This window comes from Convolutriloba macropyga, unplaced genomic scaffold (genome assembly GCF_964194025.1).
Source record: "Convolutriloba macropyga unplaced genomic scaffold, txConMacr16.3 SCAFFOLD_1746, whole genome shotgun sequence".
Classification (NCBI taxonomy): Eukaryota; Metazoa; Xenacoelomorpha; order Acoela; family Convolutidae; genus Convolutriloba; species Convolutriloba macropyga.
The window spans coordinates 6,675-23,395 of record NW_027453032.1 but is presented as its reverse complement, the minus strand read 5'-3'; the positions used below and the strand labels follow the sequence as shown (position 1 = coordinate 23,395).

At 33.7% G+C, this 16,721-nt stretch overlaps 1 protein-coding gene across 1 annotated transcript in view; it reads left to right on the top strand.

The window, feature by feature from the left end:
- The window catches only part of LOC142357996 (voltage-dependent T-type calcium channel subunit alpha-1H-like), a 32,331-nt gene extending 16,859 nt beyond the window's left edge, over window positions 1–15,472 (top strand). The window contains exons 7-9 of the mRNA XM_075409473.1: window positions 4,263–4,414; window positions 4,663–4,866; window positions 15,231–15,472. Coding sequence (XP_075265588.1) covers window positions 4,263–4,414; window positions 4,663–4,866; window positions 15,231–15,390 — 516 coding nt within the window. The 3' untranslated portion in view covers window positions 15,391–15,472. The remainder of the gene's footprint in view (window positions 1–4,262; window positions 4,415–4,662; window positions 4,867–15,230) is intronic.
- The last annotated feature ends 1,249 nt before the right edge of the window (window positions 15,473–16,721 follow it).

The window sequence follows — 16,721 nt, the reverse complement described above, 5'->3', positions numbered from 1 at the left end:
GGTGACACGGAAACAAAAGAAAGGAAACGGAAAAATGAAACCAGATAACCTTGCCAAAAACGGACGGTAGCGATTAACTCAAAGAATGGGGAGAGCGAAACGTTTAGTAAAGCGCTATCGGAGTGAACCAACCACAAACTAACCCGTAACTCGTGAGTTAACTAAGTCACGCCGCCAGTCAGCGGGTAGACTCCCACAACAACGCAAGACTAAGTGACATTCAGGTTATCAAAGGCTTGTGTGAGTTCCGCCTCCTCAAACGCATGACGGGTGCGAAGCGTTTTACGACGGCGCTTTGAAAGTTTCTTCGGACGGGAGCGTGCTATCAAGGACCGGAGGTTGTTCTTACGAGCTAAGACTATAGTGAGTGTTTTCAGCTTAAGCGCAGGCCTTTGGTGTAATGCTCTGTACTCTTTAAGTAAACTAGGATCTTTCTGTTTACGTCTAGACACAATGTCTTTCACTAAATGGATGGTAACTAGAGTACTACGCTTGAGCTGATTATAAATATCAGGAGTTCCCTCTCTGGGGCAATACACTATAGCTTCTATGCGCTCCTGATACTTTTCAAGCACTTCAATAAGCTGCGAAGGTGTTAAGGGCTTATTGTTGTTACTGCGATGACGGGACAATGAATTGTTCACCACATCATGCCATATAACTAGCCTCTTTTTATCACGGAAGAAGTGACTCAATTGAAATTGCGCGGTTTTTTGGACTTTCAAAGCGTTAGGATTAAAACTCAGACCCGGTAATGCGTAAATTCCTTTTTTATAATGGTCTTGTAACGGTCTTGTAACCTGGCCTCAAGAGGCAAGGTTTTTATGGCGTGATGCAGTGAACTTGCAGCTAATATAAAAACCATATAATGTCTTTTACATTATAACTGACTTGAGCTTTGCTCAAACTCCGAACCTTGATGTTAAAGGCACGATTTTCACGAGTTACCAAGACTAAGCGCTTATTTGCAAAAAAAATCAGTTATCTGATTCTCTCTTTTTCAAAATTTGAAAATCTTGACCAAACTCTTAATTCTACCTTTTTTTTATAGGGATTCTCGATCCGCCATCTACCAACGCTTTATATAACTTTTTTGCAAAATTTTACCGAATTTGGTCAATTTTTTCAAACTTTTTTTTTGCTTTGCCTTTATGTCAAGAACAGCAAAAAACACCGCAATTTGATTATCTCTGGGTTTTGACAAAAATTTGTCAAAATCGTATTTTATTCAAAAAAAATTCTAAGGGGTGGGTTTTTGGTGACCGGGAAATTTAGAGGAAATTAAACCAAAAACAAGGGGGGTTACTAGATTTGCCGGTTGCTACAATAATAATTTACTGCTTCAAATTATCAAATATAACGTTCAAGTTTTTTTTTCGGATAGTTCTTACAGGTATTTTTTTTTGAAGTTGAGACCACCATCCGCTCTTTTTTGATGTCCTGGAAAAGGTCATCACTTTGCATCTCCGTTGGCTTCAAGTGAAAGTTGATCCAGTCAATAATTGCAATAAATGTTTTCTTTTGCACTTTTGCAGCTTGATTCACTCCTCTTGTAAACCATGAATACGATATTTTTTTTTCTTTCAGACATCTGGGTCGGGTCCAGTGTCTGTTCAGGCGATTTCCACATGCTTTCCAAAATTTCTTAATGCTCCGTTTGTAACTAATAGTTCTGATTGATAAGGTAAAAGGTTCCAAATAAGGAAAACGAATAACTTATTAATACTTCGTTATAAGCAACAGGTTGAGCTTTAATAAACGTTGCACGCGTTTTAGCTAATAACTGCATACATTCTCAATGTTTTTTACGGATTAGCATTCCAATTAATAAAACAAGATCTTAGAGTGTAGTCCAGCAGTAATAATGCAGAATAAACTTTTTATTGATCAGCGATGCAATTTTCAAGAGAGAGCCCAAATTTCAATGAGAGCCCATTATAAATCACAACTCAAAAATTGCTTTTGTTTAGCGTTTTTGTTCGCCATATGTACACATACATAAAGTCGTAACCGCCAGGCCGAGAGAAGATATAAAGCTTTTTTATTTAATTCCAACTTGGGCTCTTTTATTTATTTCTGGGTTTATCTTGTTTATTTCAGTTTACTTCATTTATTTCAGCCCCGTTGTGTTGCGCCCAATCATTTTATAACGTTGTTTATAACTACGTTAACCTATTTAGTAAGTTTTATCACAGGCTAAATGCAATGGGATTAACGGAATTATAAAGGGGCGCGGTACCAAAAATAAAGCTGACAAAAGGCAGTCTTTCGTAAATTCAATTCATCGAGATCTATATATATAGTCAGTCTATAGTCAACTGTATATCGAAACGTCAAGGCAATAAGCATCGTTTACTTGGAGGCAAATCTAGCTTGATCTTTTTTAGCAGGTCTTAGTCTAGGTCACCAATTCAAACTAATCCGTTCAAAAAACCGAATTTGTTAGGCTAAGCGAACAGTTTTAAGCCATTTTGGAAGTTATTCTTAGTGGGAAATCGGCTTTGGTATTTCTCAGAAATAATACGTATGTTGCATTTAGAACGTAAAATCTAAGCAAAAGTTTTGATATAAAACGCACAAAAAATCTCTATCTAATGATATAATTTATTCAATTCAATTTACTCGGTAACAGTGCGATTGAAACACCTAACATTAAGACTCTAACATTCAGAGAGTGGCATGATTAAATAGTACAAAACAACCCACAATTTGTGAAAATGGTTTTAACGGCATTGAAAAACACAAAATTTTTCCACTAAGAACATCCCTATTTTTATTGCTTTATGATTATTAGGTTTTACGCGGGGAGTTCTAAAAACGCCGGCAAACTTGGAATTTATTTTTTGAATTTCACGCTTTTACAAAAAACGCTGACATTTCGAAATTCGAGGCTCCCTTTTCGTTGAATGAGACAGGTAAAAACAACTTCGAGATTCTGAATTTTCGCAAGGTTTCAGTTTTTCGGATCATCTTTTTCTTTCTGAATCCTGTGCACAGGTATAATGCTAATATAGATCGCAAATTCTTTGCTAATTCATTTTACGCATGTTTTTTTTTAAAAAACTGTTTAGCTATGATCAGTTTAATCTGTAACCGCGCGAGGTCAAAGCTTTGTTTGGAAGTGATTCAGTTTCAAAGTGATATGATGAAATTGCTGCCCCAGTCGACTTCGAACGGTTATCTTTCAAGATCTTGTAAGATTCTGGTAGAATCTTGCAAGACAATAAATCGTCTTGCAAGATTTTCTTCCAAAATAATGCAAGATCTTAGAAGATCCAGGCCATTCGACTCTCAGGAAACATTTCCATACATCTTGCAACTATGCAAATAATTCGAACCTGTCGGATCAAGATCTGAATGAGAGGAGTAATTTGCTTCTCAATACCTTTTTCCTTTTTTAAAAATTTTACCAACAAAGCATCAAGTTTAAGTTTTTGTGAGAATAAATAATCTAAAAAAATGGCATACATCATAAAAATAGTGAAATGATAAAAAAAGTCAGCAAATGATGGTAACAAATAATAATACAGAAAAAAAAACAGAAAACTTTGTATGAACGAGTTTTGAATTTTTTTTATTGAAGAGTTGTAATTGTGGAGATCTCTCGAGGTTTTGGGAACAGGGAATTCAAAAGTTCTGATTAACTATCTTTTTGTGTTTGTAGGGCTCAACGGAACAGGAACATTTTTGCTTAGCTGCCTTAAAGTAAATGTTTAATAATAAAACAATTTTAGCTGAAGAAATTTTGGTTCCACTTAGCTTCTTAAATCGCTCGCAGTTATCTCTCGGCGATTTTCTGAGCGAATTGAAATACAATGTGCCTATAGAAACCGATGAGAGCAGAGCTCGACTGAAAGACAAAAGAAATGTCACGAATCTTGCAAAATAACCATTCATCTTGAAAGATCTTAAAAGATAGCCATCGTCTTACAAGATCTTGCTAGGTAACTATTTTTCCAGGAATCTTACAAGATCTTGCAAAACAAACTTTTGGTCTCAACTAGGTTATAAGTTTGTTGCTTAGTTAACTGTTTAGCTATGTTAGAGAAAGATCTTGATTTTAAGTCACATATCTAAAATGGCATCAACTTTTTCCGTTAGGTTGTTGCTGTGATATATTCAATGCTAATGCCAATGATATCGGGAGAAGTTCATCAAATTAAAATTTTGGTAGAATTTTTCTTTGAAACCGCTGTTTCCACTGGGTTTCCGGTTCGCTGGATTGGCTACTCAATGGCAGTCAAGTTTTGTTTGTATTTTAGCCAGAGTTGTTGACCAACATAGTTGAGACTAGTAACCTCGTCTTCTCCATCATATTCGCAGTAGAGATGCTTCTCAAACTGCTTGTGTATGGCCTGTTTGGATACCTCAAGAACGGATACAACTTGTTCGATGGATTCATTGTCATTATCAGGTTACACTCCATATTATTCATATATCTCTAATCATAAGTGATAGTTCTCTTGGCTTTCGCTCAACTTGCAGGTTTTAATTCTCCATTAGATACCTAAAAGCTGTCTGAAATTAAGACCAAGACTGAATTTCAAAATATAAATAATTTGGTGAATAAAGAAGTCGCTTGAAATCAAACAAAATCACGAAAATTTTCATCATTATTGTGTAAGATTTCTAAGTTTTGTCAACCTGAAGTGTTTGTTTTAGTCTGATAGAGCTGTTTGGAGGTAGTGGGGAGGATGGGGAGGGTTCCTCTGGGTTGTCTGTCCTCAGGACATTCCGTCTGTTACGAGTCCTGAAACTGGTCAGATTCATGCCTGCACTCAGACGACAACTGCTTGTGATGTTGAAGACTATGGACAACGTCGCCACTTTCTTCGGACTCCTCATGCTATTCATGTTCATATTCAGGTCAGTTGTTCCTCACAAATAAACAAATTTTAGCCTAGTTTAGACCTCGAATGACGAACAGACAGCACTGGATACAGTTTTTTGGCTGCCAAAAATTTTGATTTTGTCCAATAGTGCTAATTATGCACAATATCCGATTGTTTCTAGTACAATATACTCATTCCGATATGAAAAACGCGAAACTCATAGATTCCGTACTTAACTATGTTGTTTATAAGTGACCTATCATAAAAAATCTGCCAGTTGAAAATAAGTAATCATTAAAACATAAATTATATTAATTAATACCACTCAGGCTTTGTTGAGCACTTTTTTCAACTGACTTGCTTTTTATGTAGGTCATTTAGAAACAATATTAGTTCATGGATCCCCTAATGATGAGCGGATTCAAATATAGAAAACACCTTTGAAGCAAATTATTGTTGACTAAACAAGTTACAAAACCAATATCCATGGAAATAAATTCGGCCGGATTCAAAATCTTGCGAATATTGCAAGTTTTTTAAATTCTGTTTTAATTTTGAAAATTTTTGAAGTTATATTTGGTGGCTAAAACTAACTATAAACCAAATGAACTGACTTATACAAGAATTTCGATCAGCAGAACTGATTCTAATAAATTTTTTTCAAAATACTATTTGATTTCGAAATCTTGCAAGAATCTTGCAAGTTTCTTGCAAGATTTCCAATTGAAATACGATTTTTCGACAAACAATTAGAAACATCGCGAGCCATCAAATTCCTTCTATTGTCCTTTTTATTGTCCTTTTTATTGTCAATTTATCTAATAAATGACAAAAACAAACACTTTCAGCCTTTTCTCTCAATTCTTTATTCTAAGATCAAAGTTAGGTCTAAATGTCTTCCTATTTTCCTATTGAGCTTTAAGTGAACCCATTTGGTGCCTCCTGTTGATGGCTACTGTTGTTAATGGCCTTAAAGTTATTTCATTCATCAAGTATCTGTGTGTTTTTGAAGTTTCACTTTGTTCTTCTTTCTGTCAATTTTTAATTTAGTTTCATCTAAAACAATCAACTTCAAGTTTCTGTTAAATCAGACATTAACTTCTCTGTTGATGTTAACTGATCTTTTTTTTTAATTAGGACACTCCTGCGTGAGCTCTTTCTCACTTCGCTCTCTTCATTGGTACGGCGCTCCTTGTTGGGCTCAGTAATTCCACGCCTCTAGTTGTCAAAGTTACGGATGCTCTTGCAAAAACTAGCGCACTATCGAACAAAAAATTGCAGAATAGAAAAATTTGTGACATATCTTGCAAGTTCAAGTCAATAAAAAACCTTCAAGATGTCTTGCAAGTGAATCAAAGATCTTGCAAAAAACTTGAAAGTGAATAGAAAAACTTGCAAGAGTCTTGCCAGAAGCTTGGTACCGGTATGCATTCACTTGCAAAATTGCCTTGCAAGATTCTTGCAAGCTTTTTAATCTATCGTCCACTACAGTTAGCTGAAATCAACGCTTGTAAATCAGAAAAGGAAAAAAAATATACATTACCAATTGGTGTAACTCAGTGATGATCTGCCTCGAGCAGAAAGCTACTAAATCCGAAATTTTTTTGCACCAGTTATATATTTTGCGGTTTTCGTGGGACCAGCACTTGGTCACAGCGGCTTATTGTCAACGTTACTTTTCTTAATTTTCCCCAAACTTCATACTTTCTGCAAGTCGCATTGCTCTTTTTGGTAAATATGACCCTTTTTTGCCTAGAAGTTCTTATTCTTACCCTCATTGAAATCAGAATTTGTAATTCTTTTGTCGAACTGGTGGTACAGTTAAATGAGAGCTCAGCACTACAATAACAGCTCAAAGGAGGCAGCTGACCAAACTCTATTTCTCTCTGGTAGATGGGTCAAACTTTCATGCCAGCAAATTTTTATGCTTTACCTCAATTTGATGATTGACACCTTTGCCTTATGAAATCTAAGAGTGAGTTAAGATCTAAATTATCTAAATATATAAAAAAAGATTTTTATGCCAAAATGAAACTAACGCCCCAACCTTTTAAAACATATCAACATCCGGTCAATCTATTTACGCTAATAGTTTTTTACGAAAATGATAACTAACAATGTACATTTACCCTAAAAGACAAATTCTTGTTCAGATTTACAGAAGTTGAACGAAGATAGTAAGAAAATGCTTTAATATATCGCCGTAACAAGACATTAAATTTAATGTGAATATTTTTTGACAGTTATCAATTTTATTTTGACGAGCAGTGGTCTTTTGTTTTGGAAGGCTATCCAATATGAAACCAATATTCTAAAAGTGCAGTATTCGCTATGTAGTTTGCTTGAAGTAAAACAATATACTGTTTTTGTGAATTAAGGCAACTTTAAAACCAGTAAGTGCTTTTTTCTAAGAAACAGATACGTTCACCTTGAAACATGCATGATAAATACTTTTCTATTAACCCTAAAAAAATTTTCACGGCCATATAAAAAAATTGGATTCGTAACAGCTATTTTCTTTCCTAAGTGTAGATGTGTTTGAAAAACATTATTGATATGAAAAATAATTTTGTATAATTACAAAAGCAAGAATAGATGTTTGAACAAGTCTTGATGTCATAGAATTTTTATGATCAATGATAGTTGACTGTTCTATAGCACAGTTAGTGCTGTTTCACTGCAAAAATTTTAATCCTCAAATGAGCTGATTCATATTGATTGAAAATTTTGTTTTTATAGCTGCGAAGCTGTAAGCTGAGCGTAGCTATATTGCGGTGCTCTTGGTTTTTTTTTTGTTTCGTCGTCTGACGCTCTTTTTTCGTTTTACATTTGTTCACACAGCGAAGCTGAAAAAGTCAAATTTTCTGAATGACTTCTTCCTCTCACTAACGGCGTTTGCGCGCGTGACGTCATTTCTCACTCTCTTTAGCAAAAGTTTTTTGTGTGATTAGATTTTGATCACAAGTGACTTACCTCACTCAATAAAATGACTTTTGCACTTTAAAACTTAAAGTTTAATTTGAATTTGTTTAAGGTCAAAGGAACTCATATGTGCAGTAAAGGTCCCTAATAAGAGGCTTCTGCGGAATGAATTTTAGCAAGCTTTATTAATTTATCGCTAAATTTTTTTACCTAGTTTTTTGAGCGGCGTCGATTTTTTTTTCAATTTAGATCTGTATCTGTTTCTATCTCTATTATATGGCACGTAGGTCTATTCTTTCGCAGCTATTCCGGCAATCTGCCGGCTATGTTTGACAGATGAGAATAATTAATGTTTTGTTTTCACGTAAACAAAAAAGGAATGCACTTTTGCTTCAGTTCTTAGTTTTTTGTGGGTCTAGATTCAAGACTTCATTGGTAATTTTTCATTAAACGTAAGAAATTTATTTGTTTTGAATTTTAATCGTTGTAGTTTGTCGTTGCCTTTGGTTTCAATTGCATGAATCAATTTGCCTTTTGATACAAAAAAAATTTTGGGGCATTCGATTCCCAAAAGAGTTGTCTCTATCCTACTTTAGTACTATTGTCCTAGCAAAAATAAAACATTGGAATACTACTTATCAAGTTTCCGTTTTCAGGATAATTAACTTTGTTTCTGGACAAAATCGTGAAGTTGAAAAGATGAAACTCGTCCTATATTGTTTGTTCATGGCCTACAGAAAATGTCAATAAGAAATCAACATCGCCAAGATGATCAAAGCATGCTCTTAAATTTTACCTGACAACATTTTTGTCAATAAATGTCGGCTACTGTATAATGGATAACAGTAAGAATCTATTAGACGCTTAAAACAAAAAATTTTTCAACAATTTCATCAAATTTAATACTCCAAATTTTTCCACGCGTCAAATCGACGATACTAAAGTAAACAAGCCTACCGAAATTTACTTGTGCTCGATATGGATTATATCAAAGATTTATACTCAAAAGGTTGTTGTTACTTGGGCTTTTCGACTAGAGTGGGGAAATGTATTCCATTTTCAAAATTCATGAAATAGAGAGCGTGACTATACTGTTTTACATCTTTTGCTTAATATTTTTTCTTTGTGTAGTGACATTTGTTTGACTAAACGCCCTCAATTTTTTGTGGGCAAACATTTCTCGACTTCATATTTAAAAGAATTTTATGTCAAGCGCATTATTGAAAAGCTTTTAAAACTTTCAGCAAATTGCAAAGATACAGTGTGTTAAAAAATCAATTGACCTGAAAATTGACGTTTGAATCGAATTTTTATCTATATTATACGAGGAAGTTCATATATGGCATTTCAGAAATCTACTGTCAATTAGAAAGGACGTTTTTTTAAAAAGTGATCATTATAGTCACTATCAGCTTCAACTTTAAAAATAGGACACACTTTTACTTTATATACCCCATACAATAATGAGATACATGTCATGTAGTTCGTATCGCGTTTTAAACAATAAGCTTCGAGGCTTAGACAGTTCTCGCTCCAGGTAATCCAGTGTCGTGAACAATTCTGTCTATCAATTGTTTTCATTGCTCCTCTGCCCTTTCTGGCGTATCAAAAATCTTGTAGAATAGTCGCAAGCGCTGCTAGGAGCGTTGAGTTTGTTTAAAGAATTGGGCTGTCATTTGAATGCAACGGGCGAATTAGTTTTCGCCGATTTATTTAACCGTTCTTTGTTTATGAACAAACTGGAACATGTTTTGATAGTTCCGATCAGCGATCCGCAGCTTATATGATTTTGACTGCCCTCGATTTCATTATAAACACAGCTATGACCACCATGTGTTTTGAAATATTTCATGAATTAAATTTCTTTTGACTTGATTGGTCAAATTCTTCTTTTACGAGTTTAATGATTGACCAAATTGTATTATTTCAAATCAATGCAAATGTCGACCATAATACAAAATTCTAAGAGGTCATGCTAGGTCATGTGTGAGTTGTGCAATTTCTTAGCGGTCACGCGAAGATGTTAAAAAAATCAAACTTACTCCGATAAAGCTTTAATCTTTATACCAGAAGACATTATTCAGAAAAAAAATCAATCAACGCTGCATTACTTTTCGAAAAAAAATTATTTCTAAAATTCTAAAAAAATTCTAAAAAATCATTCCAGGTCATATATGAATTGTATGATTTTTTTAATAATCATGCAAGGATAAAAAATTCAAACTCACTGTGTTATGACATGTTTGACCCCAGATAAAAAATTGCACAAAACTGCGTCGACAATCAAATTTAGTTACTTCGGGAGACAATTTTGCGCTTGACTGATTCATGTTTTTAGCGAGGTTTTAATTCGTTTCACATGGCTAGAGCTTTGAGAAATTAGTCAAATTTTTTGGATGGCCAGAAATTAAAAATTATAACTTTACTAACAGTCATAGAACTAATGGGCATTTTCCGAAAAATTAGGTACCTTGAATCAGTGCTTTTACGTATAAATCAAATAAAAAAGTCCATTTTAAATGTTATTTCAAGAAGTTATTTTGCTCGCTTTTTTCAAGTCCATTGCTTTATGCGTTTATTATCAGCATACACAGACATTTTGGACTATTAATTTTAATAGAAGAACTAAATTCGGAGGCACCACAGGAAATAGGAAAAAACACCTTATAATGATCGACAGTTTCAAATCTTGCAGGATTCTTACAGGCAATATGGAAGCATCATATATTCCTGAAAAATTGTTTTCAAGATTCTTGCCAAATTTTTAATCCTTTTAATCACTAGATTGGCTGTTTTATTTCTAATCTTGAAATGTTGCACCAATAAATTTAATTTATACGGTGTCGCCTATCGACCTTCGTTGTCAAGAAAAATTCATAGTCAATTTTATTGATTTCGCAAAAGGTGCTGCAAATACAGATTTTAATAATCAGTAGAGAAATAAATAATGAAGATGCCTACATATTTTTTTAAAGATTTTATTTTTACTCAGGGGGTCTCAGACGTCACCTTGAGGAATCAATTTTGAATGTAAATTATGAACAAAAAATTGATTTGTGAAGTAGTTGTAGATTTTCCTGAATCGTTACCACAGAAATTCGAAAATCCAAAAGCGAAATATTCAAATCATGCAATAGTTGTTAGTCGTTATATTTGCTCTTATTTTCCAGCAAACCTTTTTTCTGAAATGTTTAATTTTGAACTTTTAACTTTGCCCCACAAGATAACGCATGTTGCGATAAGAAGATATAGTAAAATTAAAAGCACTATAATCAAAGAAGTATCCATCATAGCTAGCATGTAAACTTCTCATTTATTCTTTCAAAATCATTCTTAAACATATCTAATTCAGCCATACCCTCTAATTTTTGCAAGGCTTTAATTCGCCAGAACTTTGAACTATGACTAAAATTTCGTGGATCTTTTCCGTTTGTGCCCCCCCCCCCCCCCAGCTTATTGGATGCAAATTTTTTGCAACCCCCAGACGCACGTCCATTTTTCTGCATAATGATTTACAATATAATGGCACGTGCTCTGTAACTGGGGGTGCATAACGTACGGGGGGAACACACACGGAAAAGACCCAGTTTGTTCTAAAAAGAACTTTTTCGACTTTATTTTAGGAATTATACATTTTGTAGCCAGCTCACAAAAGACCATGATATTCAGAACCGTCTTAAAATTTTATTGATAGATCAAAATAAATCACTGCTAAAAAGATATCAGCTGAAAAAGATACTAAAGATATATTTTTTTGAAGAAATTGACCGACTTTTTTCAATATTAAAAACAATTTTTATAAAAGTGTTTTTTGTTACTTTTGAAGATCTGAATTACTCAGTAAGTAGGGACATCAAAAGGACCAATCATTAGTAAAAAATTTTGGAGAACTTTCCAAAATAAGTAGTTTGTGATTTTACGCCTCACCTCCTTTAGAGATAAAATTTTATTTGAACTGATCTATTTATATCATAAATAACCGAAACGAATGCTCAAACCCTGTAAAAAAAATTCTGTTTTCGATATCATAGTAAAATTTCAATTTGATATCATTTTAACATGCCACTTAATTAACTATTAATCTAGGTAAATTGTTCATTACCGACGCCAAGTCCCAAGTCCTGACAAAGACGTATCTAAGAAGTGTAAGGTAAAATTTTTGAAAAAAAAACTCAGCAAACAGAATGACATAAGAACGCAGTGAAAAATAAGAAATAAACGCAAATTCTGATCCAATGAAATTCTGTCAATTTAATCAAAATAGCCCAGTCATGTGCGAGAACATCGGTCTCCTTATCTGTTTGTTTGAGAAACGAAAAAATGTAGCGTCGTTACTTTTAATGATGTTGCAACTCAAAGTTGTCCGTTTGTTGGCGTTTTTAGTGAGAAGGAGTATCACAAAAATTATGTAAGAAATAATTTATTATGTGTGCAAAATTAATTTTTTTTCTATACACATTTCAGCTGATAATGTTATTAAGAATGGTTTGACGATGACTTCCGATACACTTACAAAATAAACTAAGAAAGAAGAAACAAATCAGATTTATAAATTTATGCTAAGAATATGACAAACTACTTGAGCTATCGTTAAATGAAAATTGTGATAAAATTGAGGATTTGAAAACCAGGGACAAAGTGGCCTTTTATTTGACAGTAGATATAACGAAGAGTTTTTTTCCAGTTACACTCTTTTTTTTCGTCTGTACTCCGCAAAGTTTTCTGTACTTTCACAATTCTCTTTCGGTTTTAAAATGACCGCTTAAGGACCAAACTTTACTAATTAGAATTTACAGTTTAGTAAACTCCCTTATCTTCTCAGCTGGCTAAAATAGTTCTGCTAATTAAATTTACACTTCAAGGATTTGTGATTGTATGGATGCTCTGTCTTTTCTTTCAAGATGTGTTTGCCTATTTGACCCTTCATATTTAACTAAACAGGTAAAGCACTGTGAACATTAAGTTTATTTAGAAAACCCAGAGTACAATTTCATAAGTCATTAAGACTATCTGACTTTTGACTCGTGAATCTGGAATTATCTGGCGATATAGTTGTCTCTTTTTTGAAGGTTGCTCCAAAACGTTCCTTTGGGTCAAAAAAATTTGCCCTCGTGTCAGAGCACTAAAACCCCCTCATGCGACTAAGATTTTGTTATAACATATACTTAGAGTCCCTTAATTGGCCTTGGTAATTTCCTGAGTTTGCTGAGGAGGTTTAGATTGAATTTAATATAGTCATCTGTTGAAGTTTTTTTTCAGCCCCAAATTGTGAGGTTTCTCCTATTTTTTTTCCTCAGTCTTTTGGCCAATAGATCTTCAATAGACGTTGCTTTAGTCCATAGGAGTTATTTGTGGAGACTTTTTTACAGTTTTGGTTTGAAAGTTTATGTGACGGTAATTCCAACTTAAACGCAAACAATAGGTATTAAATTTTGCATATTTTTCAAGATTTTTGAAAGTTCGGCAAAATGTTTTTGGTTTTTATTTTATATTTTTTGAACTTTTATTGGCTACTTAATCAATTTTATGGCCTACTCGTGCTGCCGAATTTAGATATCAGAAACAAGAAATTGGTTTTGAAGATATTGGTTTCAAGAGCCTACTTTTATTAGTTTTATCATTTTTTTCACTTTTAAAATAATTTTTAGTGGTCTTTGCCTCTATTTGTTCATTGAAATTCCTTATGGTTCTCTGCTAAACTGCAAATTGTTTTTTTACTATGAAAAATGGTTTTGAGGACTTAATCAATCAACAATTATACAACTTTGCGATGGTTTTTGAAATTTTTTTTGTTAAATTTGAATTTTTGTAATTTTTGTTCTTTTTGCGACGTTAAGTGGTCCTATGAACTTCTTCTGGGCTTGAAACTGAGTTCGCATGTCGGTATTAGTTGTTCAATGTTGGTTCTGAAGGTTTTTCGCCAAGAGTCCTCAGCAAATTCGATGTTTTTATAGATGATTTCAAATTTTTGACATTTTTGCCGGTTTGCCTTGCGTCTGCTTGTCTCGTAAAAGCAATCAAATTTTCTCGCCGATGACTATTTTTGCTTGCCTGCCCTTTTGAAATAGTTGATTTTCAACTCGCTGATACCAAAAATCTACAATTCGTGGCAATGTGTTTTCATTCTATCATTTTTGTGGAACTAACTTTTGCCTCTTCGGCTCCTAATGTTCTTTTGCTCTGCTGGTCAGGTGAAGGTCTATGCAGATTTCACTTCGTTAGATTTTGGATTGCTTGAATTTTTAGATTTTAATTTCGGTTTAACTGTGTTACTGCTATGTTTTTACAATTTAAATAATTTGTAATGTGGCGCTGTTTTTTTAAGATCTTTTCAAATTTTATTTTTTGGGATCAAAACTTTTTGGGATTTTTATGTTCACTATTTTTATACAAGATTCTCTAAATGCAATACGTGCCATTTCGTTGTCTAGTATTTTGTTTAGTTGATGAAAATTCTCTGAATTGCAAGTCGGGACTTAGCCTGCTATTTTGCCTGCTATTTTTTTTAAGTTCAGTAAATCAGAGTTTACTTCGCTTTACCTCAATTTACTGCCATTTAAAAATTTGGTGTAACATTGATCAGACTTCTCTAGGCTAGTATCGGCTTAGCCTTTGCTCAGTCTGTTCAGAGTGTTTCTAAACATCAGTTGGAAGAGCAATCTAAATTGAAATGAGTCAATATCGAAAAACGAAATCAAAATCGGAAGCGATATAACACCGTTCAGCCCAGGTTCAAATGACAACTTTTTCGCCCTTAAACCACACTTCAAATAGCAATTAGTTTTGTTTTTTTTAGTTTCAATGATTGTTCCACACCCTAATTGGTACTTTTTGCTGTCTTTGTCCAGTTTTGAGAAAATTTGGATAAATTTGTACTAAAAATAGAAAGACTACTAAATTCCTGCTATTAACTAAACCATTGGAAATTTCCTATTTTAATTTTCAAAGAACGCGAAGACATCAGTTTTGATTTTGATGCTACAAATCAAAGTCCTGTTTGCTGTGGGAATTTATTATCGAAATATTTAGGCTCATTTATTTCTACAACAACGCAATGCTAAACGCATTTTTTATTGATGCTGTCAACTCTATCTGTTAATTGTTGATGGAAAAAAATTTTGGTTCATTTCAAGTCTAATTTGTCTGTAATCTCATGGCTCCTCTATTCATGTTCATTTTTCATCGAGCATAAAAGATTATTGATAAGAGATACCTTTCTTGGAATTGATCTGGCTCTCCCCACTTAGCCAGCTTGACGCCACTACGAGAATCTTGCTATGCTCTCTTAAACTGAGCTATCTTTTGAAGCTCCACAACTTATGATCACAATTTTCTCTAATAAACTTTTTTTCTCTACAAATTCAAATAAAAAAGAACATTCCTGATTTTTGGACAAAATTTAAAGTAGGAACTCTACTTTATTTGATTGTAGAAGTTAACAATTGCGATATTGTAAGGTTGTAATGTGTGTTGTAGCATTCTGGGGATGCATCTGTTCGGGTGTAAGTTCTGTCGAGTGATTGAGGAGACAGGGGAGAAAGAGTGTGACAGGAAGAACTTCGACAGTCTCCTCTGGGCTGTCATCACTGTATTCCAGGTACATATCCACTCACTCCCTCTCTCACCCACTCACTAATTCATTTAATCACTTTCATCAATACATTTCACTTAAATGTTCATATGAGAGTTGGGATTTTCGTCTCAACAGGTTTCAGGACACTTTACCCAATGCCAAAAGGTTCACGAATATTCGAAAAAGGCAGAATTAACAGCCATTTTGATTCTTTGAGATCATTATCAAAACAGCTTGATGACAAAACGATCAACAATAGCTTGCACGACAAAATTCTGCTTTTCATTTAAACTTCCATCAGGCTTGTTTTTGCTGTAAATTCTATGAATTTTAGAACGGCTAATAAAATACAGTGGTTGACAAATTATTGATTTGATAGAGCAAAACCTGGCCAAAATTGTCCATGAAAAAGTCTTGGCACTATTAAAATGAACTTTCGGTGATTTTTCCTTGAACCCAAAATCTCGTACTCGACATTCGCTAGACACTAATAAAACGCTGTACTATAAATCCATATTGCTCGCCGGGAAATGATTACATACTGCTCTACCTAGTAACAACTGTGTCGTACAGATTTACAATCTGTAGATTTGAATTGTTTCGTAGTGCCAATTAGCGTCCTTTATTTCGGCCAATTTAAGAGTGAATTGGCGGAGCGAATTCAAGCTTTATTTTGTTATTCAAATATTGATTATTTGAGTTACAAAGTTTAGGTTGATTTGGCGGAGCGAAATCACGTTCAACTATCTATCGGGTATTTCTCTTAGCGAAAGATACCAAATTTTTGATGCGTCTGAATTTAGACTTTGGCGGATCGAAATCTAGTTAAGAGAGAGAGTCAACTATTTTAAATTACGAAATTGAGGAGAATGAAATTAGGCAAGATTAACAAAACTGCTTCACAAATTGTTCACAAGATAACATTACTAAATTGCGGCAACTGACAATCACGAGACAAGGTGAACAGACAAAAGATCATGCATAGGATATAAACAAATTAACAAGTATGAAATCATCGGATTTGATCTTCAAAATTAAACTGAATAAATGAACAAATTAAAATAAGGAAATTGAACTAAATTAAGTTAAACAGAAATTGAACTAAATTGGTTGCACCAAATTAATGAACTCAAACTAAAAATGTACTATTGTACCACATTTCCCCCTTGACGGAAATAAATAACATGTTATTTATCAGAAAATTAGTAAGAAATATGTACTTGTTAAATAATTAATACTGTAATGTTTTAGACAGAGTTTTGAATGGTCAGTTTTACTCATTAATCGCTTTCGCTTTCATAATACCTTTCCGCTTCGCCAACTGTCATAGATAACTCGGGTTCCTCATAATTCGGAGAGACGTAGAATTGAGTGGGGTAGGAAGTTGTTGGGGA